At 35.7% G+C, this 25,677-nt stretch overlaps 2 protein-coding genes across 2 annotated transcripts in view; both read left to right on the forward strand.

Annotated features, from left to right (window-relative positions):
- The window catches only part of LOC140150361 (rho GTPase-activating protein 21-like), a 120,606-nt gene extending 114,811 nt beyond the window's left edge, over window positions 1-5,795 (forward strand). Inside the window, 4 exon segments of the mRNA XM_072172372.1 lie at window positions 616-877; window positions 2,431-2,786; window positions 2,789-3,571; window positions 3,574-5,795. Coding sequence (XP_072028473.1) covers window positions 616-877; window positions 2,431-2,786; window positions 2,789-3,571; window positions 3,574-4,323 — 2,151 coding nt within the window. The 3' untranslated portion in view covers window positions 4,324-5,795.
- Window positions 5,796-20,084: 14,289 nt separating this feature from the next.
- LOC140150362 (uncharacterized) lies at window positions 20,085-21,535 on the forward strand (the record flags this gene model as incomplete). Its single annotated transcript, XM_072172373.1, has 1 exon — window positions 20,085-21,535. A coding segment is annotated over one exon (990 nt), but the record flags the coding sequence as incomplete, so codon positions are not given.
- Window positions 21,536-25,677: the final 4,142 nt, after the last annotated feature.

Here is a 25,677-nt window from a genome sequence, read left to right on the forward strand (position 1 = left end):
AATCTTATCTTTGCTAAGAAAAATATGTCAAGGTTCACTACTACAAGTTAAGGTTAGGGTTAGTACTTGGATTATTTTTAGTTTAGCAGTTAAAGGAACTTTCAGAGACCCAGAAAGGACCAATAAAATCTGTAAAAATTTTTAAAATGGTTGATAAATAGGGGAAATGCCCTGAAACCAATTTGTTTTCAGAAATGGCAACTAATATTTGAAGAAAATTGAAAGGTTACATGATCATGTGTCTTATTGGATTTGCGCGGACTTCCTGATGCCACCGCATAATGAACTAAAGATTTGTCTTTTTTGACATATGCAGTGTCTAGTTGATTCAATGTAGGTGCAAAGTGCAACAAAAAACTTGTGTGGGAAATAGTGAGTTTGGGATTGCCGAATTTTTAAACTGCCCGGTTGGACCTCAAAGAGTGCCCCATAAGATAGTCAGATGGCACCCCATCTTTTCATGAGAGTAATTATTGTGCAAAAGGATAATATGGTGGTTTTGTTTGCATTCAAGAGTACATTACAGGAGTTTGCTTCAAGAGTAGGACCGCTTGACAATATATGTAGAAGCTGTACATTATTTGTTAATTTTCTTTTCTCTCATCTCTTGACCAGATAAACAAAATGGAAGTACGCAATCTTGCCATTGTCTTTGGTCCCACCTTAATCCGCGCAGCAGATGACAGCATGGTTACCATGGTGACAGATATGTCGGACCAGTGTCGCATAGTGGAAAGCATCATTCAGCACTGCGATTGGTTCTTCAACGATGATGTTGAGAGCCAACAGGATGTGCCGAGCGATGCGATGCCGGAGAGCGACGTGATGCCCGACGCAAACTGTCTACTGGCTACGGCCAAAGAAGATGACAAATCAGGTGAGGGAGGAGGACATTTGTAAGAATGAACGACATGCAATGTCATGTTTTTTAATACACAGCATCCCATGCTGGGCTGCTGGACAAAAATATGTGTTTCCAGTACCCTGACTGACCGTGTCCACATACCGTTGAGTCAAAATATTTTTCTAGTGCCAACCCAATTTTTTCCCAAGCTTATGTTCGGTATTCCATTTCTGGTCTCAAGATGTAACTGGAAATGCATTTTTTTGTCCAGCCTTGAGATTTCTACAGAATGACCAACTTTGCTGTACCCCACAATACAGAAAATGAGCAATCTTTGTTTTCCACCTTGTGATAATACCTATATTTGTGGAAATGGAACAACCTGTTCAAAATTTTTCCCATTAATTATGTGAAATGTTTTTTTGAAATTCAATATGAGATTCCAGGCCTTGCCATTTGAGGCGAGCGATCGCTCTCGCTCGCCACCGCTCGCCCAAAATTCGATTTCTAGTGAGCGATTTTCCACTTGCCATAGACACTAAATATCACTCGCTGCGAATCTCCCAAAATCAGCAATTGAATCAGCCAATTCAGCATTTAATCGATTCTGTGACCTCTCCAAGCGGAGAAAGTCACAAGTTTTAGCGCGCGAAAGTTCATAAATACCGTTTTAAGACAAAAGCTCTACTTGATTATACCTAAATAAATGGTACTTGTGAAAATTCGACCACTCGCCTAGCATCATGCTAGCGAGTGATTAAATCAGGCCACTGGATTGAGGCATTATCTCATTTGTGCATGACACAAGTTGTTTCTCTTTTAGGGGGGCAAACCAAAAGATTGATGATGTTCTGTAATTTACATTAACTCCATAATTATGATGGCTTAATAGTTTCATTTCATTAGAAGCCCATAATTTTCTACATTTTACTCTTCTGTTTGACCCCCCTGACAAACTAGTTTAGTTTATTGGATGTCATCACTCTTTTAGGTCTGCAAAATACAACACATATTAAATTATTTTTACCCTATTTCCCTGGGAATGACATTTCTGAGAGCTGCATGTTAAATGAGACATGCATATGTTCAATAAATAACGTGGTTCAATGTAAAATTGTCCGTCTTGTGATTATCATCGAAAAGGGTTTTTTATTCTATTGTTAGTTTACAAGTTTACAGCCCATTTGCATTGGGTAATGTCAGCCAATATTGTGTTTGTTGGAAACTGGTACCTAACTTGAAAGCGTTCCACAACAAGTTACCATGTTTGATATTTGTGTACATCCATATCAAAACGATGCATTTGTCGGCTGCTATGTGTATCTCTTTATACATAAATAACTAAGAATATATGTCAGACTCATCTCAAGTGGAGGTCACTTCAAATCATCACCAAGTCACATGGTTTAGGAATCTTTTCTGTTTTCCTCCACTTGAGATGAGTCTGGTATTTATTCCTTTAACTTTGGTAAAAAGAGACACATGTAGCAGCCAACAAGTGCATCGTTTTTATATGGATGTGCACATTTTCAGTTACAAGCAGTTAACATGAAATCATTACCATATATTTTCCATTATTCCTTCAGGTGAATCAGGAAGTGACTCTGCTAAGAACAAGGATATAGCCATTGATATCGTATCATCAGTCCTATCAGCAGCCAATAGAAAACTGAAAGGAAGATCTGTTAAAAGAGCTCCTCTTACATCAGAAGATGGCGATAGTGATAACTTTGGTTTTGGAGAAAGAGGAACAGATTCAAACTCCAAAGTCAGAGCTCTTAGACTTCAAAACCAAGATGTTGAGAAACCAGTAGTAAAAGAAGATGAAGATGATGAAGTAGTATTGCCTAGTGTAACAATAACGTTGAGAAGAGACTCACAAAGCTCTATACCAAGTACTATTACTGAGAGCGAAGTCGGTACTGCATACTCTTCTGATTTAGAATCATTAGCAGCCGTGCAAACGTTTGGTTCTGTCAAACAACAACAAACGCGACATCGCGATCTCATTACAGACAGGGTAATACTAGAGATAGGAAGTTCTCAGACTCATCCATAACATCTGATACAAGTAGTCAATTCTCCTTGCCATATGGGACGTCACAATTACTTGAAAGTCAGACACAGCGGGGTTCACGGAAAGGGATATTTATCTCAGACGGCGACTGGAAATCAGAGTTTGCCCGCGAGAGGGAACGTATTGAAAGGGAACATGCAATAGCTGTGCAAGATTATGAAACGGAAGATCATACTAATATAGAAGAGCTGTATAAATCAAAAGATTACTTAAAAGCGATCTCCTCTGTGTCAACCAAAATAGCAGATTTCGCATCTCAGGAGGACAACGAGAGTAAAGATGCTCCAGAACTGCGACCATTGCCAGACTCAACATCTATAACCTCAGATTATTCCACTACATCATCTTCTAATAATAATAATACATTACAAGAAGCGAGAAGCAATGCTAGTTCATCATCACCGCGGCAATTAAGTTCCCGTGAACAATCAGAATTAATGAATTCCCCAACCCCTCTGGAAGAACTTGAAAATGAAAGCGACTTTGTGCAGTCAATGAAAGCAACTTTTGACGAAAGGTTGGAAAAAGTTTTACGGCAGGAGAGTGAAGATGATCTTTCGCTTGACACGCATCTTCAAAACAATTTAGAAAGAAAACTGGATGAGATGAAATCAAATTCAGACGTACCTCACCACAGAAAAAATGTGAACCATTGAGAGAACTAGAACAATCTATGGAAAACTCTGAGCTTAGGACACCTTCAAAAGATGCAACACCTTTTGATTTAAGCTTACTTACAGCATCACTGAAATCCCCTAGTCTAGATACCAAATCATTTGGTAGTCCTGACAATATGTCACCTATGAGATCGCCGCGAAAAGTCAGTAGAATTGAAGTGATTTTGACACTAGAAAAGCGAGATAAAACTCCGGTCAGCACGCCTGAAGTCGAAAACATAGATCCTATGACAGTTGAAGGTAGTAAAGTACTAAAAAAACGTAATAAAACTCCTTCTAAAGACACATTGTCTCTAAAGCAGAAACATCGTGAAAATAGGAGGAGGAGACATACGGTAGCGGGAAGTGGGAAAGGTATTCCCGAGCATAATCAGTTAATGGAGTACTATTTTGGTAGTGTGAATCCAGATGAATCAAGTGTGAAGAAGAGTGCTTTTGATAGACTGAAACCTTTTGGTAAAGAGGTCAAGGGTCCAGAACTCCGAGACATGACCTCGTGGTTGAAAAGCGAGAGAGTGCGGAACAGCAATAGCTTTCCAAATCTGGCGTCCTCGTCGGTGTCTTCCTTGAATGAAAGCAATGCCAAAGCTGAACGTCCTAGTAGCATACCATTGTTTGATGATAAGCGTAGCCTTCATGTACAGAAAAGTCCTCCACCAAAGGAGCCCCGCCCACAGGTGCTTTCACGTGAGCCAAGGTACTATGAAATAGAGTCATACATCTAAGGCTTGGTCTCCTTTCATAATTACAACTTGTCAAGGATTTTCACTTGTGTGTAATATAAGGTGCTTAAAGATTTGGTGTCACACATTCTAATGTGAAAGACTTTGACACGTTGCTACTATGACAAGTAGAGCCTTTAAAAGCCATTCAGTGTGAAGATATGAAGTCAAGTCACTGTGATAGGTACACACCTTCTAGCATGGAAGTAAATCTGACATGATCAAGGGGATGAGTCACATATTGACACTGGCCAAAAATGAGTTTTACATATGTTTCAAAAAAGGAAATTTAGAGCTTTCAGAAACTGAAAACCCCATGTTGATACGACATTGCTTTGTGAATAAAATCAATTTATATCTCAAAATCAATATTAGCGACATCCGACTCATTTCCCTCGATCGTGTCACAAATGGGTTTCTTGGACCATTTGCCATTCTTGAATTCTTTGATGAAATGGCTGAATACTCCAAGAAGAACTCATACCACAGTAACATGACTTGATAACTACAGGGGTCAATTTCACTAATCGTCTTTGGGCAGGAAAAATCTCTTGCGTACATGTGGCCCTTGAACATGTTTAAAACAAAACTACCAACAGGTTGTATAGTAGGTTTTGCTTTAAACATATTCAAGGGCCAATCACACATAGGAGGTGTTTCCTGCCCAACAACGTAATGCAAGTTCTTTTAAAACCAAATCTTTTTAGTCCAAACCATTGTAACTCTTAACATATAAATCCGATGGGAGAATTACAGTGGTTTTTGACTTGTGGTGGGTTTAGGATGTGCAACTCTTTGCAAAATTGACCCCAGGCTGAATTGACTGTAGGCATTTTCACAGTACTGAGTAGTGTCATGGATGTATAAATTTATAGTATATATTTACAAATGAAATTATTGATGCATATATTGGGTACTACATAATATGTAATCCTGATGCATATAAAAATGAACAAAAAAAATCAAGTATGCAAATCTACGAACAAATATCACTGGAAATTCTCATAATGTCTTTTTTCAATGTAATCTTTACCTATATATTAATAATTAATGTTAGAAAACTTGAAAATTGACACAAAGTGTAGAGTCTGTTTTACTGTAAAGCTGAATTTATACTCGATCGCTTTTGCAGAAAAGCGATTTTCACGCATGCTCAATGTTTACTTACATTTCCAGAGCGTCAAGCCGATCAATCGATTCAAATCGCTGAGGCAAAAACGACGTCGCTTTTGCAAGTTGAAGAAATCTCAACTTCCCAGCGATATCGCTTGACACATGAATGCGTTAACCAATCATAAACAACCATCTGGATCTATTATTTTGCTAATAAATTTACCTTTCTCGATTATTAATTTTTGGTGATGAATTAATTCAAAGCAATAATTATTGACAGCAACTGATGTTTTAAAAATGTATTTTGTGGCATTTAGAATATTTTAATTGTCGTCTGCAATCGCTATCGCCGTGATAAGTATAAATGCAACAGCGACGAGCGATGCATCGCAAAATTCGGCGATTGCAAATCGCTTTTCAAAAGCGATTAATCGCATCGCTCGGCGATCGAGTATAAATTCAGCTTAAAAGTGGATATTTTTGCACAATTCATTTTTGCACTTTGCCAATTTTGAGCTGTTTCCCTTGTTTTTAAATTTGCCATTCTAAGTCTCCTTACATTGACTTATGTTTGTGTATTGTTATTTTCATGTTGGCAGCTTGGAGCGCAAAAATGAAAGTAGCGCGAAATTACCACTTTTACAGTATGTTCAAAACTGATATGATATTTGCAAATATACGCATCAAAAGATCATTCTTCTAGCGTATTAAGTTTCATTTTTAACCGTCATCCATTCTACTTTGGTAACTTTGAGAAATAAGAGATCACTGTACTTACATGTATATCGTGGTGGATTTTAATAATGCTGCATAACACTTGACTATAACCAGTCCCATGAAGTATCTTACACCATTCAACAAGCATGAGCAGCATCAAATGCAAATACGGCTTTGCACCAAAGAAAAATTATTGCAATGTGACCCTCTGGAGTACAATATAGGCTAATACTAAAGGATGGTTTATAAATGGATGCCATTTGGCATTATGTGGTTATCACAATGATATACAGGTTTTATATTGACAACTTTAAAAAGCTGATATTTACATCTGGGAATGGGCTTTCATTTTGATATATTGAAAGGGTTGATATCTGCAGGGCATAATATAGCTGGTATCGCATCACATTTTGCTACAAAATGGAGCCAAATTGCTATGCAACTATAGAGAAGTATATGCCATCTTGCAATACATATTGCTATACAAATGAAAAACTTTGTTGCAATTTTGCTATGAAAAATTTGAACACTAAATTATGCCCTGGATATCTATACTCGTAGCTATAACATTCATATCTTCATAGTGGGAAATGATAGGAAAAAATGAAAGATATATATTTTGTACCTTGTTCTGTAACCAAAAAAGCTACAATATGGTTGTGATCATGGCATATTGGCAAATAGAATCAAAGTACAGCCTTCAAGGCAAAAATGGCTTTGAACTGGTCAAAAAATCTTTAATGTCTCCTTTGTCAACAGATGCAAACAATACAAAAGCTTGATCGCTACTTACGCTTGGCGAATCGCCTGAAGCATGTTAGATACGGGCGGTTTATAGTAAAACTATTACTTGTCTCTGCGGAATTCATAATGAATGGAATATCTCCATACAATGTATATTAAAACAGGTCTTCTTTCATAAAATTTTTACACAGATTTGGCCTTTTGTCAAGACTTCATGGAGGGATTATACAGCTTCATTCCATAAGCTGTGTGATCCCTCAATAAAGTAAGTCTTGACACAAGACTAAGTCCCTGTAGACTTACAATGAAGGATCTGCCATAAAAGTTGGCTATTCCTGTTCCATGGAAGACATGACCTTAATATCTCACACAGGAATTGTGAATTTCAAATGGTGTAAGGATTTCATCTGGAATAGCCCAATGCATATTCAAATACATAACGTCAGCCTACTACGATAATTGCCTTAGTCATATTTTTTTTTGTTAAAAAAAAAAAAAAAAGTACAAAAGATGGTTAGAACCTCCATCAGTTACGTAATCACTCTAATTGTTTTTGATTATTCCCTTATCATTTGTTCTTATGCAAAGATTGGTGAATAAATATGTTTAAATGCATGCTTGAACCATATTTTTTGCTTTGTTCTCAAAATTACAAAAAAAATAACTTAGGCAATTAGTGTAGTAGGCTTACGATATGCTGCCAATAGTGTATGCCCAGCAAAATTATTGCCATATGTTTGTAATCATTCAAGTATTACCAAAAGTTCTCAAAAATGTAAGCAAAACATAAATTTGCAAATTCTTATTAGAGTTTATGCAATTAGCCTTTTTGTGAACATTGTTTATTATCAAAATTATCATTCCTCATAATTATTGAATCTTCATCTAGAGTAACATGTTTATGGTACAGTTGTCATAGAAAATAATGGTGGCGCAATAAAGACTTTTTAAGACAGGCTGAAGAATTTACCAGTTCTATTATTGAAGACCGAGATAAAAAGACTTTTTTTTTTTTTGGCGTCACTGTAAAAAGGAAGGTTGATTTATCTGGTGCCGATCGGAGAAAAGGAATAGCAGAAAATGGCGAAAAATTTTCAAAGCAAAAAGCAATTTTTCTAGGTATTGTTGACATGGTGCCTTCGGAAAGAAAGTTTCCTACTATAACGACCAACTTTTGAGATGGTTTGTATGTTTGAAAGTTTGGACCTTCAAAACATACAAACCATTATTGTAAACATAAGGCGCCCGGTTTTACCGCCCCGTTCAGCAACTCATATCATCACGACACTTGTAAACAAACCGTGCACAAGTTTGATTGATGTCAGACGTGTTTTAGTCTTTTTTTTATCTCTGTCATTCATTATACAACAGCACTACTGGTATTATGTTGATGTGTAAACATGTCAACATTTAGGCTTCACATTTTATCAGGATAAAAACATACGGACGCTGCTTAATTATACAAGAAAAATATATTTTACCTATTAGGGATGCAAGGTGCTGTTTTTCACTGTATTACATGTTATATCAAACTTACTAGCTGAAAAGTTATAATTGGTGCAAGATACTGCATACTTTAAGTCAAATAGCCAGATTTTTTTATGAAATAGTGTATTTATTTATAGTATTTTCAAAATGTGGACTGGAATCCTTTTTAAAGTTGTATGATATCAATTATTTTAAGTAAAAGTAAAAACTGAATTAGCTGATGAGAAGTTATTCATTCTCTCACATCAAAGATGGCTTGATATTCACCATACTGTAAAAATTCTACATCCTTGATCTCCGTAAAATAGTGTTACAAATCGAACAAAGACGAATTGCCTTGCAGGCTGTGGTGAATTACCCATGAGTAGCCCAATTCTTAAGAGGGCCCAATAAATAATGATATTTGGGTGGTTTTACTGGAATTCGGAATGTAAATCACTCAATTTGGTAGAAAAGCCCTTGACTACAAACTTGCGGTAAGTCAATGAGAAGTTACTGAATGGTCAATAAATGAATCACAAAACAGTCATTACTGAGTGAGAAAATTAATAATTTCTACTATTGCTACTTGGGGTGGTAATTTACTAGTATCCCTTGAGATTTCAATCATGGACCACTATTGCCATTTCATAAAGCAAACGCCACCTTTAATAAAATACCTCTCATTCCTTGTCAATGTCATTATTTTTACCAAATCCTCTGGGCCAGTTTCTCAACATGCTGTGTAGGTTACACAGCCTTAGTAGGAATCATTGCCCATGTGGCTACTTTATTCATTTGTTGATTCTTGCAGAATTTGAACCCTTTTAGTAGCAAGCGAGAGGGGGAATATTTTTTTATTGTTGTAGAATACTGACTATATTTTTATGATCAAACATTAATAATTAGTATTGTGGTTCATAATAATATTTCTGAGCACATTAATGTTCTGAATAAGATAAAGTAATGGGAATATTACTATTAGTCATAATGTCTCGATGTTCAGCAGGTTTTCTGATATTAGTTACTTCATGAAATGTAATTTTATGTTGCATGTCATTGGAATATGTAGATGCAGAAGTGTAGTCCTGAATCCTGATTGTCTCTATCTGCACCGGGCTATTCCAGTTGAAATCCACACATCCCCTGTGGAAGATGTTACCTTAATCTTCCACATAGGGAGTGTGAATTTTAAATGGGGTTCCCTGAATTAGTGATTCCATTAGAATCTACACCCCCTGTGTGGGAGACTAAGATCATGTTTCCCATAGGGGTGTATGGATTTTTAACCACAATAATTCATCTTGTGAGGCCCAAATAAAATTAATCCTTTATCTTAAATCTCTTGTAATATTATTTAACATTGAACTTCTTTTGAGGTATTTTAGAATCTAAATAGGCCTATCTGGTGAAAGAATGACACAGGCTATCATACAAGCCAGCAACAGGATTTTTAGACTTATAAGATATACTAGCTGTTTTATGAAAAATAATTAGGGACTTTATCCATAATACCCCCTTGAGTTCAGAAAGATTAACTTTTTACGTTTTTAGCTTTGAGACATGATTTTTAAAATCTTATTTATCAAGTGGTGTCCCATACATGCATTGCTTCAATAACATAGCATTGATTGAATTATGAGACAAAGAAAAATGATTGCCCTCTGAGAGAATGCAAAAAGTGACAATAAATACAAAGATTGTGTTCAAATAAGTTCCAATTATATTGGACCAAACTTTTAATTATTGATTTGAAAACATAGTTGTGTTTTTTAAGATATCATGAAAGAAAATATTTTATATCACTGTGACTTAGCAGGTATTTTAGCAAAAGAAATTAATATTATTTGAATACATATCGTTGGGTGTATTAGATAGTGATATGTCAAAACTGGGTTGTTTAACATAGTGATTTATGTCGATCACAAATTTATCACGAAGTGTACAATGGGAAGATGTTGAGTAGGTGAATTTAATTGGGCATAGATTTATAACTTGCTATCAATGTTCAGCAATTCATGTGTCTATTAAATGTAGACCTTTGGAAGTTATTTTTAAATGTTAAATGCTGTTAATTCGTACATCTCACATATCTAATAGATTGCCTAGGGTATCAGTCACTGTGGATTTCACAATATTTGTGAAATATCAACATCCCTCATTATGGATTTTTATCATATTGTTCAGATCTCTCGGTATGTAATACACCCTATGATATATCAAAGTCTATTCAGCAGTTTTAGTAATTTCTAAAGTAAGCTCCATAATGTGGTGCACTATTTCATGTGGTATAGCAGGAAATTTGATGCTGCTGTAGAAATAGGAAACCATGTTAGGTCATAGGATGTAAAACATTTGTTCTTTCATGATACTTTTAATGGATAATACAGTTTTCAACAAACAATTAAAACTTCGATTAAATCAAAATGATTCTTCCACAGGAGTATTGAATAGATTAATTTTTCTTATGAATGTGCTCTATTGCCAATTGGAATCTCTTACCAAATGAATCGTATTGTAGATCAAGTGCCATTTATTGAATTCTATTTTTGTTAATACATTGCACCAATGTTTTAAGCTTTTTAGGAAATTACATATTGCATATTCTGAAGATGTGACTGTGAAAAGCAAAACTGACATAAGCTGTGTTCAGACAGTGACTTACTATTGATGGTAAATGAACCTATGATGAGCAACATCCTTAATCATCAACACCACCAATTATATTTGCTGCAAATGTAGTACCTCATTTGAGAACATTAACATTGATCTCATGTGCTAAACTTGTGCACACAGGCTATCAACGGCATCGATTGTAGGTAGTGGACAAGATTTCTTGCAGGTAGATTGTTGTAGGGAACTCGTAAGTAGCTACCAATAATTTGCGTCTACACAGGTACTACCTACAGGCTAACTTTGAATGTAGCTTACTATGACCTTACCTACAACTTAACAACGATTGTCTGAACATGACTATAGCTTTGTACAAATGCTTTTCATGGAGGACCTGGATGGCATGCACACTGTACATAATGGGTGGGTGGGCATAATTCCACTTCAATAGTTACCTAATTCTATTATGGATTGAGAATGAATTATTTCAGTTCATTATCACACAAAAATGTTGCTAATGTTGCTAACTTATTGAGAATCTGAATAATATATTATCTCGGATGTTGTAAGCAAATTGGGCCAATAATTTCGGATGCTATCTCTATAACGGGTTAAGTCAAATGGGATGGGTAACATTTCAGAAGTACCCATCTATCTTGCGACTAACACTTTCACATCAGTGTGAGGAATGAAGCTTGTAATTTTGTTACAATTACAAGCATTTCTCATCTGTGATTATTGGGGAAATGTAATAAAATGGTTTACACAGAGTGGGACTAGGTTGAATTTCAGTCCAATGCTAGTTACTCTTTTTGAATACCATAGCAAACATAGCATGCACTCTTTTTAAGTTTTAATGACATTAATGTTCCTGTAAACTGCCATTGTATTATAACTTAAATCATTTTATTTCTGTGCCTATTCACAATCAAGTGGTGTCTAATTATTTTTCTTTATCAAGTATCAAAATTTGTCTTAAGATTTAACCAAAAAAAATATTTATCAGATCAATTTATTTTTTGTGATTGATTTAAGTATGAACTTGCCTGTAGATCAGTTTAGACCCGTATGTATGTTTGTATGTACGCTATGGGTGGGGTTAGAATTGTCAATTGTTGTGTAAATGTGAGAGAATTTGTTGATGTAGTAATTTAGAATGGGGTATTCCAGTTAGAATCCTTACACCCCTATGGAAGACATAACCTTAACCTTCCACAAAGGGAGTGTGAATTTCAATTGGGGTTACCTGAATGAACGACTCCATTTGAAATTCACAACCCCTGTGTGGGAGATTAAGGTCACATCTTCCATAGGGGGTGTATGGATTTCAACTGGAGGAATCCAATGTAACATTTTGTAAATGAGATATGAGATGTGTGCCTGCAAGCTTGCAATTCATCTGAACCCATTTATGAGATCCTGAATTTCTCATGCAGAGTGTTGATAAGCATGGGAACTTGGATGGCAACCTTTACTATCAAAATATCTTGGGACGCAGATGTATAGGTTAATGAATGTGTCTTACTTGTTGAGAGTGAAATTGTACACAATAATGCATGCGTACTGAGATTTTACTGCGTTTAATGCACAAGCCCTGAAGGGGGAAGTGCATTAGACGCAGCAACATCTCAGTACAAGTGCATTATTTTGTACAATTTCTCGAGCAACAAGTAATACGCATTTATTAACATATTTCATACACGAGAAAAAAAGCTGTGATTTTTGCTAATTTTATAACAAATTTGTCACTTTGTTGGAAAATACAAGCAACTATCAATGCATCAACACGCAATGCGAACGCGTGCGAAAGCACTGCGTAATTACAAAGTGGAGAGCCGGTTTCAGAGCAAACCAGGACTACATTAGGCGGAGGCGCTCTATTTAGCGTTACCTTTGGATATTTAACAATTTTCTTTATTTTTCACCCGACTTTCACTTTCCCGGGTGAAAAATCAATAAAATAATTAAATGTCCAAAGCTAATGTTAAATATGGCACCTCCGCCTAATGATTTTGAACATAATTAAAAGAGTATTTCATGATCCTAGCATCCTCTTTTTATGACTCATTTCAGTAGATACAACAAAGAAAGTGGGTAGAGCTACTGAATAAGAATGTTAGGAATTAGTTGCTATTGCTTGGAACCATGGTTAAGACAGGAAATATTCACACTGTTAAAAGGAATATAAAGTTGTGAAGAAATCAAGAAATTACCCTTCCTCACGTTGTAATATTGTGTGTATTTGTAAGAAATCTGGAAACTTAAAGATGGGTTCAGGCACTGCAAATTAATTAGTATATGTGATTTTGTATAGCCTGAAATTAATACCCCTTCTTAAAGAATAGACTGAATGGGAATTGCATGGGAATGAGTTGTAATTTCATGTATATTACTAGGAAAATATATTTCTTTGACTTGGGACAAATTATGAAATAAATTACAAATGGGAAATTAGGCTTTTAATCAGTTTTATATGGGTGAAAGCTGTCTGTGTTTTACCCGGCATTTTTATCTGTTGGTTATGGTACTTCGCGTGGCGTTACAAATTTGACAAAAATGTCCCCACTTTGAACTACATTCACATGCATCTGCCAAAAAAGAGGAAGACAAAGACATGAAATAATTTTGCCAAATGTTGTCTAAATTTAAATTAGTTACACATTTAGCATTAGCTAGTTTGCTGTATGAACACATTTTCTCAAATTCTGTCAGCCCAAATAGAGCAGTATGTAATATTGCATAATATAACTTATTCTAATAACCTGTAAAACTGAACATACTATAGTGTCATCCTATGCAAGCTACTGATATGATTTCATAGAATAGAATATTTTAAATTAAAGGAAAAAAAAGGCTCTGGAAAGATGAGAAAAAAAAAGAGAAATGTTTTTAAAAAAGCTTTGACCAACTGGTGAAAGTAAGTTAGTTTTAATTTTTGTAATAAAGTGAACAAATTTGATCAATTTTTTTAAAAAGGTGGCTATTTTCTTGAAGCAGATCGTAGGTGATATTTTTAGTACTCCACAACCTTTGACCTTGTAATATGTTGGGTCATCTCATGTTGTTATTACTTTATGCACAGTGTTTTGTTTCTTAATATGTACAATATAGCAACAAAGGTTATTTGTATGGTGTACAGGTAAATATTTTATATTGATGTTATTATTATTATTATTATTATTATTATTATTATAAAAATATGTGGTACATTTTACATTGCTTCATGTGAAGTAAATATTGTCATGAAAATAATGTTATTAAATTGTACATGCAGTATCAACAAAACAAAAAAGAAATATTTGTGGCTTTTTCATTTTTTGTTGAAAAGTAAGTTGTAGAAAGTAGAGACAGTTACAAACAAAACTTCTGGGACTTTGCTAAAAGAGTAGTAAAAACGGGTCACTCTATGGCAGGAGTGTAGCCAGGGGGAATGGGGAGAAAATTGGCTTCCCCTACACACACTAATATTCTGGTTGCACTACTGCTCTATGGCGATAATAACTGGCCATCATTTCTAAAGAATCGGCTGACCAGTACTATACAGATCGCTATGAATCGTCTACACCGCCCAACTATGAACAAATGAATTGATTTCCACATGTTACCATACCAAAATCCAAGTTGGCAAGTTTTCTGTTTTACGGAAAACAAGCAAAAAACATGAAAGAACACGGAAAGAGCATTTTCATTTAAAAAAAAGGAATTTTAAAAAGTTTTGAAAAAAAAAATCCAGTACTAGTATTTAAAATAAATAATTTAACAACACCTGAGTATTAAAAATTGTTATTTAATAATTTTGATTATGGAATGGATTTCAAAGCCTACCGCCATTCTTTCATAAACCCTTGTGGCCTAGCTCATCACTTTGAAATCATTGTGTAAATCTGGGGTCAGAATTCAGAACAACTGATCCCTCCGAAAAATCCTCTATGGCGACATTTAATTCTATTAAAAACGAAAATAACTTATTTTTTAAACATTCAAACAAAACGCAACATTAACAATATCAAAACGGAAAATTCAAAATTACAGCACGAAAAAAAACCCCAGAATTGCTGCTTCAATCTAGGCCCAGTCAGACCATCCGACATACGAAAATTACTGCTCTTTACTGTAATTTGAGTTACTTGTCCAAATAAATCATGCATGTTTTCCACAAATCTGAATACTACAGGGTGTCCCAAAAAAAAGAGGCCCCATATTGCGCCCTCTTTTTCTCCTATTTCTGAAATGTTGATCAAATATATTTTGGTATGTAAAGAAACCCTAAATCGTTAGCTTTAATAAACCAAAACAATTCTTTCAATCGGCTCACAATTTTTGAAGATATGCCCTCTTTAAGAAATGTACCCGTTTTTTACTCTGTTCACGGATGAGGTTTGGCTACATCAAATATTTAAACGAAACACACGGTTAATGACATAGATAATAGCATTAGTCTTGGGAAAGCATTCACTATAAGCGAGGATCACCAGTTAGCCTCATCCCGTATTACTGCTGCATTCGCAAGTATCCGGCGCATAAGGCCTTAAGGATGGTACGCAACGCAATTAATGCAATGAGAACTAGGGCTGAAACCTGTGTTCGTCATGGAGGCAACCAGGTAGAGGGCAGAGCAGCACAGTAAACTCACTTCAAAAGAACCAAAGACAAACTAAACAGCCCTTTTCAGGGCTACCTTTTAAACAAAAAAGAGAAATGACTTATGTTGTCAATAAAAAGAAAGCAAGAAACGAGAAAAACATAAATAATTGCAAGTATAGCAAAAGAAGTCCCATCCCACATCAATTTCGCCCAAATTAATGACACGTAACAAAATCCATAACCCATAAGCCCACCGGTAAAGCCCATTCCCTTAATAAATAAAGTTGTTATTTTATAAAGTTATCATCGAGGAATGTTTTATATTCATGCATGGTATATGCACTTTTCAATCTTTGAAGTAGCCAAACCTCCTCCGTGGACAGAGTGAAAAACTGATACATTTCTTTGAAAGGACATATCTTCAAAAGTTATGAGCCGATTGAAATAATTGTTTTGGTTTATTAAAGCTAACGATTGAAGGTTTCTTTACATACCAAAATATATTTGATCAACTTTTCAGAAATAGGAGAAAAAGAGGGCGCAATGTGGGGCCTCTTTTTTTTGGGACACCCTGTATATATAATAGCTCAAATATGGCCATATCAATGAAGAACAGTGGCGTAGCCAGGGGGGGCAGGGGCCGGTATCGGTTCATGAGAGGCCGTCGGTAGACGGAAGGTGTTGGTGAAAAATAATTTGGGTGATCAATGGACTAATATTTTACTTTGCTTATGCATGGTGATGAAAGAAAGAATGGAAAATTGTATAAAAAATGCTTAAAAATTGAACAGAATTAATACATAAAATTAGTTAAGAAGCAAAAAGATTAAAACTTTCAACTGCACTCACCAGGTTATTTTCCCAAATATTTCAGAACCAACTGGTTCCTTCCTCAGTGGGTGATGGTGTGTGAGATGCTGCTGAGATCAGTCCGGTCATAATATTGACTGGGACGGAGTTACCATTTTGGAAAAGGACAGCAGGAACGATACAAGGAAAATTCGCGAAGCGATCCACATTAGGAGAGACCCGCAGCCCAAAATCAACACCTCGCAGGGGTACGAACTATCTCCAGTTTACAACAGCTTGCTGAAATCAGTGAAACCAACTGGCAACTCTGGTAGAAGATCTTCTAGAAACACTGATCTCAGCAGCATCTCACACACCATCACCCACTGAGGAAGGAACCAGTTGGTTCTGAAATATTTGGGAAAATAACCTGGTGAGTGCAGTTGAAAGTTTTAATCTTTTTGCTTCTTGTTTACTACCTGCACGTATGAACTTACACAACTGTATAAAATTAGTTGTTTTTCGGTTGCTAGCGCCTGATATCCTTTTTTTTTTTTTGCTCTTCACTTTTCAAACCATTGAAAAAAAATTTGGGGCAACCATTCACAACTTTCGTCGGCAAAAATATTTCCGTCGGTGCATTTACAAGTTGTGCCCCCTCGGTTCCAAAATCCTGGCTACGCCAATGATTAAGAATAGATACAATACAGGATACGTTTGTGAATAAAATGTTTTAATATATTTTCAATGTAATATTTAAAAGAAAGATTTTCTCTTTTAATACCCAGGAATTTCGTCCTGTTTATTGTTGGAAGAACACTTCCGTCGAACATTACATTTGTCATCGCTTCCTTTTTTGGCTTTTCCGCGAAATATGAACAAGCGCGGGTTACTTATTGGTGCTATCTTCAGTAGATAGCATTATTGCCAAGCATTATTGATGGAATTGAAGTCATGGATAATAATATTATGTTTATATAATAAACAATGGTTGGTAATATGATTCCTATCTAGTGCACGTAATAAATTTGAATCGTTTAGCCATGAAAAGCTATGGAAATGACGTATCTTGCATTTAGGAATAAACAGAAAATCAAAAATGTTATAATAAGAGTTCCTTGAACGACACGTGTATGTATTGTCCTAGTCATGTTGTTACGTTTCACATCTGGAAATCGCTTGGGTTGATTTCTCAAAGATATAGCTTTGCCCAGGACCTATTTACATGTACGTTTAGAACAGCGAGGTCACACAAACTTCGACTGGCGAATATAATATGATTTGTTGCGAACCTTATTTTTGCTAGGACTAAGGGAGAGTGCCCGGGAAGGCAAAGGAAAGGAAAAGGGACCCGTTTTCCACCAAATTGCAGCGATCATGAGCCAAAACTAGTGTATAATAGGCCTACCAAAATATTTGCGCGCTACGCCAGCGCATTGTCCAATTAAAACCCTTGTCATGGAAAACTTTCTCTCTACAAAACCGGCATATGCCACCGACAATACCGGGTCAAAATAATGGAATAACCCCCCCAAGAAAGCTGGATACGTCCTGGCATACAATACAAGTCAATATGACGTCAATTAGCCACACCGAGCTTCCAAGACATCAGACAAAATCTGACTCACCTGTCAGAGTCACGTGAAAAGGCGTATCACTAATATTAGGGATGCCCACTCTCAATACAGTTTCCACTAGAACGATTTTTCATTTACTGTGTGCGTGCACTCACACACGTATTGTCTATGGAGAAACTGATCGATACAAGAAATCCCAGGCATGTTAAATGGCGTACATACTTGTTTTGATCCAAATGTAGGCCTATATCAGGGTGTTTCAAGAAATTCCTGATTCCACCAGAAAACATTCACCAAACTTTTTCCTGTTTGGTCAGTAAATAGAGAGGACCTTCCTGCATGAAGAGATCAACTTTTTTAATGAAAAATTTAATGTGATGAGAACTACAACAGGTTGAAGTGACACCATTCCGTGCATCAGGTGTTCAAACGCAATTATCTCCGAATTTTGAGTGAATCAGACAAGCAAACTTACATACTCATAAAATTTAACTATTTATGAAGACAAAATGTGTAGGATGTTAAGAAATTTAAGAATGTTTAAGCCTACCGCCGCCCATCTCAAATCATGCACTTCCCCGTGCACTTCTCACTACCATGTCCATTTCATAGGGAGTATAAAAACCGGGGACCATCATGGCTTCCATGCACACAGTGTATTGCTCAATGTAGTAAAGATAACCTTTGAGTTGGAGCAAATTTCTCAAAATTGGTAGTGATTAATGTTACCAAACTTATGCCATGATGAAATATAATAATTTTTGAAGATAAAATGTGCTGTCCGTAAAAGATTGAACAATGTTTAAGACTACCGCCATTCATTTGAAATAATGCACTTATTGTTCATCTCCTCTATGGAGATATTTTCCATGGCGGCCATCTATGATCATGCTTGCGGTTTCACCAAACAAACCATGGGTTTTGAGGTCTTATATTTTTTGTTGTATGTCAACAAAATCGATTAAATTTTCAGGATGATCTTATTTTCATGTTGTTATAAGCAAATATAATGTTCCAGATAACGCTAGTTAATAAATACATTAAGAAAAAGTACCTTAAAATTACACTTTCTGTTAGTAATCCTTTTTGGACTTTAACTTTTTAACATGTTCTAGCAGCCCTATATAAAACCGTAACACTCAAAAGGCCATATCTCTGGAATGAAACGTCCGATTAAGATTATTTAAACGCCAAAATGTTTCTTTCATCAATTCCCAGCCAATAAGTTAGGTCTGAATCAATTTAAAAGTACTTCAATTTTTAGTGGACATGCCTACTAATATTATTACAGTGCTTTTAATTAATTTGTAAGAGTATACTGATTTACAATTATGCATGCTGATATGTTTGGTCACGGTGAAGTTCGTTTAATAAATGCTATGCTCTTTTCTGGAATACTAGTAATGGATCGGCACTACCGGCCGCCTCCAATTTCAAATTAATTGAAATCATCGGACATGGCAACCAAAGTATCGTAAGTACCACCTGCTAGGTGCATTTAGAGCTCATTAGATCGACGAGTCTTGTATAGTATGTAATTTATGACATATTACAAAGTGCGAGCGCTGAATCATTTATGCGATGCTCAACATGTAGGTTCGCATTTAAGGTAATCTGGAGAATGGACACTTGTACATGTAGTATACTGAACTTCGCCCAGAACTTGAGTTTCTGTCAAGTTCATGTATTATGACTTAACTGATATTATTTTTACACAATCTGTCGGCCTTTATTTTGCCATATTTGTTTCCAGTTAAAAAGCTGACCATTACGAATTTGTCAAATTCGTGGAGCGTATCATCTTATTGACACTGAAGGATTATGATAACTTTATCATGTTCATGATGTTGAGAGATTTACGATATATAAAACCCATCCAAGGAATTATAGTGTCTAATTTCAAACATATTCTGTAATTTGAAGATAATAACCCGACGGAAGCAGATGACGGTGTTATCACAGGAGGCGATACAGCTCATGCGCTTTATTTGGAAGATAGCAACATCGAGTTGTAATATTTGCTGATAGTTGGTACATTTTTCGACTGTATTCACATGTTATACATTTTGAAATTATTATGAACAATCAGATGGCCGTTGTTGGAAGCACAGATGTTGTTATACTCGCAGAAGGTGAACCTCATTTCAACAAAACGAACCTTATCCCGGGACAGAACCGGGTAATGACAAACCCCCAATACCTCAAGCAGAGCCTATTCCAGACTGGTCGCAAGCTTCCAAAGCCGCCATTACCACCAAAGATATTCACGTCTACGGATTCGCCACTCTTTTCCTAATAGTTTCGGTATTCTGCGTAATAAGACTTTGGAAGCTGTGCGCAATACGGCGTCACAAAACCGTAAGTGCTGTTCAATTCAAAACGTTCTTAGTTGCGTCAACTTTATCTTTCAGCGTTTTGAGATCGATTGTGTTGTACTCGGTGGGATATGGCTCCAGAGATAATATACCGCTCTTGTTTGGAAATATGTTATGGGGAATCGCTTTTAGTTGCCTTGCTGCTGCGTTCAGTTTCTTGTTGGTTATATTAATGGAGACTACACAGTTCCGTTCTACGTTACCATGTAGTACCATCCAAGGTCACATCTTAACCGTGAGTACCATCATCTATGTTATCATCCTGATAACAACTGATGTGATTCTCCTCTACACAACATCAATCCAAGTCACTCTCATCGTCTGCAGATTATTCTTCGTCACCTGGGGCGCTACAATGATGACAGGTTACTTCACGGTTAGCTATCGTATCAATCGAAACGTCAGCCTGGTCTCTACTGCAGAGTCCAGAAGTTCGCAATCTCCTTTGAAGAAATTATCTGCTCTTCTGAGCTTCTGTGCAATGTCAGGACTGATCTTGATGGCCATTCAGATTTACGCTACTTTTGATGTTATATTTGATCTTACTGCAGTTGAGTCTCCTGCACCGTGGCCATGGCTTGCGTTACAGACATCTCTTAGAGTATTAGAGGTACTTATGTGTGGTTTGTTGATGTTGATATCAAGAGGAGCAGAGAAACAGCAACGCCGACACGAGCAATTTGATTATCAAACGGCGATGGACACTAGGATATCTGCATCTGCTTCAGAATTGAGGATAAACATGATAAATACCACACAATCACAGAACGTTTGATTAAAAAACATTGTACAAAATAATGAAAAAAAATTATCATGATTAAAACACTCTAAATTATCGGACGTGTGTTGAATTGTTGAACCTCGTTGACACACAATTAACGATGCCTCGGACTTGAGTTCGTATTAAACACGAATTTGTGTGGTCTTGTCATTATATTCATAATATAATACGTGTCCATGTATATATTTGTGACTTAAAAGATTTTGTGTGAACGAGTTTCCACTGTTAATACAGTATTTTATCATCGTCATCATCATCATCATGTTGCCATCTATCATCAGCATCATCATCATCATCATCATCATCATTATTATTATTATCATCATCATCATCATCATCTATGATCAACATCATCATCCTCGTTATCATCTGCATCATCAATAACGACCATAAATTATATAGTACGATTTGTATAACATAAAATTCTATAAGTCATTCTTTGTTATAGACTAAGTAATAATAACATAATCTACCAACAATTTTATAGAATTGTGTTAGTGATGCTATCTGCTGAATTTCAAGGTAAAATTTCCAAGTGTTGCAACATTTTCTTATAATGTTGAATTCATTTGTTTTTGCTATCTACTGAAGATAGTACCAATTTTAAATGTCTGCCATTTATATAGTCTCCTAAAGCGAAATAGATTGATATTTTAGAATAGTGTTGGGCCAAATGGTGCTACCTCTGCCGTTATGGCCGAAGACCAAATTAAAATATTTCAAACGGCAGTATACGTGCTAATAGAGATGCAAATTCTGAATAGGATGTCATTTAGGCCTATATAGTCAGTTGATATTCACAGAATTCCTTCATCTCGACCTGGGTAGAAAACCATCAATATTATCGCGTTATCTTTGGTTTTAACAGTCAGCTACCTGCACAACCGATTCTTTTGTTCTGCAAGGCTCACTCAGTCATTTAATGAGGCAATACAAACGATCGAAATTGGTGTTGAAATGAGCAAAATTTTGAGTTACACCTTTTCAGTGTAAAATTTTTTTCTCAGCCAAATGAAAAGCAATAATTTTCATTTTTTCAGTAAATGGCTGGAAAAACTATAATGCTTGATACTGATTTTTTTTAAAATCCCGTTGTTAAACTTAGGCCTGAAATTCAGTCATTTAGTGTAAGATATTCGATTTTTATAGGCTTCAGCTCGGCCCGCGAGCTTTTCTTGGATCAACCTTTTAGCTTTTCAAAGTAATATAGTTCGCTAATGAAGGATTTTCCCCAACTTTCTAAAGCACATCACCGTGAGCTATATATCATAGTTTTGTCAGAATTTCCGTTTTGATTTCACCATCTTTCACTGTCGGCTGAAAAAATGTCTAAATCAACACGTGAAATCTAAAGGCTAGTACTAGCATTGTGGATCGATATCCCTGGGTTTAATAGGAATACCGGCATGGCTATAGTGTTGCCAGAACTTCAATATAGCAAAGAAATTCCCAGACCTATAGCGCTCCTACTGATCATGTTTAACCAGAACACCCAATTGGGGATTTAATCGCTGGTCGGGCAATTTGCTTTCAATGAAAAATTGACCTGGATAACAACAAAGGAAATATCGACTATTTCAGCTGGTTGCTCTCGAGATAAAAGTACTCACCATTGCCTACTTTTACTTAGTTTGACATTTTCGGACCATGAATGGAAAAAGGGTAAAACAAAAACGGAAATTCTGACAAAACTATAACATATAGACCCACACGATGTGCTTTACAGAGGTGGGAAATATCTTTCTTTAGCAAACTATGTTAGTTTGAGACGCTAAAACATGAATTCCGTAAAAAGCTCGCAGGCGAATTCAAGGCCTATAAAAATCAAAAATATCACACTAAAAAACACAATTTGATGCTTAATTTTAACACCAGGATTTAAAAAAAAAAAAATATTCAAGCACCAAGTTTTTAACTGACATTACTGAAGAAAAAAAAAATATTGCTTTATATTTGACCGAGAAAATTAATTTCATAGCAAAAAGGTGTATCTCTGAATTGTGCTGATTTTTACATGTATCGATCGACTTTTAGCGCGACTAAGCATTTCTAAAGAATTGGTTGTCCAGGCGGCAGACTGTTAAAAGCCTATTGAAAGGCTTGCACTGAGCTACTTGAGTATGTGTGTGGAAAGAACACAGTAGCTCTGAATCGGGCTCTGAATCGACGCATTGAAATTCCAGCCTGTACATTGAAATCAAAACAGACCCAATTTATATTGGGCATTTACAGGGGCCACACTACTAAATAAACCATTGAAATACACGTAAAAAATAAGTTGATTGTCTACCGGTGAGCAAAAAGATCAGCTATTATGATTAAATAATATATCGAAAGATATTAAATTGATCAATGTTCAGGGAATCGTATATAGAAAAGGGCAAGGTAAGTGGTCAGAAAGTTGGCCCCGAAAATAATCCGCGAGTGGCATAATTTGGCAAAAGAGGAATTGTGCAGGCTGCTACGAGACACTCTTCACTCGCTTGTTTCTTAGGGGCTGTGCAATAATCATGAGCCCTGGAGGACGGTAAAATTGGGGGGACAAGCCATGTTTGCCAGTCCAAGAGGCAGTAGGGGCAAGCATTTTTGGCAAATTGGAAATTTGACTCCCCGGTTCATAATTATTCCACACACAGCCCCTTAAAAGTTAGATATGCATAAAAAAACACAACATGCACTTCAGACAACAACTCAACGATTGAACCACCGATCATCCCTTCGCCCGGGATGTCTTTGACGTAAACATGAATATTATGTAATGTGCTTCATGAACTTAATTAATGAGCTTCATAAACATTATTAAAACCACGCCCTTATATTGAGCAAACTTGTTATGTCCTTAATTGCTGTTTTGAATAGTCCTAATTAAGCCTACCGCCCAAGGCGACTGGAAGGGAAAGAAGGTAGGAATAAAGATAAAAAGCAAACAAAATTGTTCTGTTTTTTACGTAAATGGAAGGAAGAAAGATAATGATTGTCTGATGCTGAAATAGGATATCTTGTCTTGACTCAAAGGTAGCGTCCACAAAATGTTTTTTTGGTGTTTTCTATATCTCTGAGACCTACTGGTTCAGAATCTGACGGATGCCACCCTGGGCCCATTGCGCATTTTGAAATAAATGACTCCCAAATGACCCCAAAGGGTTATACAGGGGGTCAAAAATTGAAAGTGTTCAAATATAACTTCAAAGGATATTAAATCATTTGTCTAGGCCAAAAGGATCACAAATATGTATTTTTTTTCTCAATACCACTTTTGGTTCAGAAGTTATGTGCCGCAACAGGTCAATGGTCAATATCCAGTTTGCAAAGGGGTCAAAAATTAAAGTTGCTCCGATTTTCGTGAACGTTGCAGCAAATTGTTCGTCTACCAAAAGGAATTCAGAAACATAATAGTTTGCATTACTTCTGAATCAAAGGTCGTATTGAGAAAAAAATTACATATGATCCTTGGGCCTAAACGAATAATTTGATATACTGGTGATATTTGAACATTTTCAATTTTAACCCCTGTATAACCCTGATTTGATTTGATTTGATTTGATTTGATTTTATTCGGTATCTCCATATTGCACATACAACAATACAAGGTAAATAGATATAAAACGCATTAAGATAAATAACATATAATACAAAAAAACAAAGCAAGGAGATATCACAGGATAGCCCTTTAAGCCCAAAGGCTTATTTCCGAAGGGGTCCTTTATACATAGAAGGGCAAAAGGCATAAATACATACAAAAACATATAAAGAAATATATATATACAAGTGAATATTAAAAGTAAAATAAAATCTTTAAACATGATTAAAATCATTAGAAACTAAATTTGGTTAAAAGATGAGTTTTACAGACTTTTGAAACTTGGTTTATTAGAAATTGATTTGATTGCACTTGGTAAGTTGGCCCAATCCTGAATGGCATTATAATAAAAAGAGCCAGAAGTGATGGTAGTGGATTTTGGAACACGAAAATTTTGAGCACTGTTTCTAGTACTGTAATGGTGCACGTTTGAAACTCTGGTAAAATTTGAACTAAGATAGTTTGGGCCAACTTCATTAAAAATATCAAAAACATGGTTCAACCTGAGTTGTTTAGCCCTATTTTGTATGTTAAGGAAATTAAGATCTTTAAAATCATCTTCTGTAATATGATACATGCAATTCTTATTTAAAATAAATCTGATAACTTTGTTTTGAGCAATTTGTTGGCTTTTACTCATCTGCTTATGTGTGCCAGCATGCCAAGAAGAAATAGAGTAATCAAACAAACAAAGTACAAGAGCAGAGCATAAAATTTTCTTGATATTTTGATCAAGAAACTTTGCCTGTCTGTAAAGAAATTTGAGTCTAGAATTTACTTTTTTTTTATGACACCAAGACCCATTTCGTCACCATTCAAGCACTGGTCAATAGTAAGGCCTAAGTATTTGACTGAGGGAGTAGCATGAATTGTTTGCCCTTCACACTCAATGGTATAATTTTGCCAATTCTTCAATTTACGTTTTGTTCCAAAAAGAATGAGTTCTGTTTTACCCATGTGGAGAGAAAGTTTATTATCTATGAGCCATTTGTTACAGCTTTCGAGATTTTTGCTAAG

The sequence above is a fragment of the Amphiura filiformis genome, chromosome 4 (genome assembly GCF_039555335.1).
Source record: "Amphiura filiformis chromosome 4, Afil_fr2py, whole genome shotgun sequence".
NCBI classification, from domain to species: Eukaryota; Metazoa; Echinodermata; class Ophiuroidea; order Amphilepidida; family Amphiuridae; genus Amphiura; species Amphiura filiformis.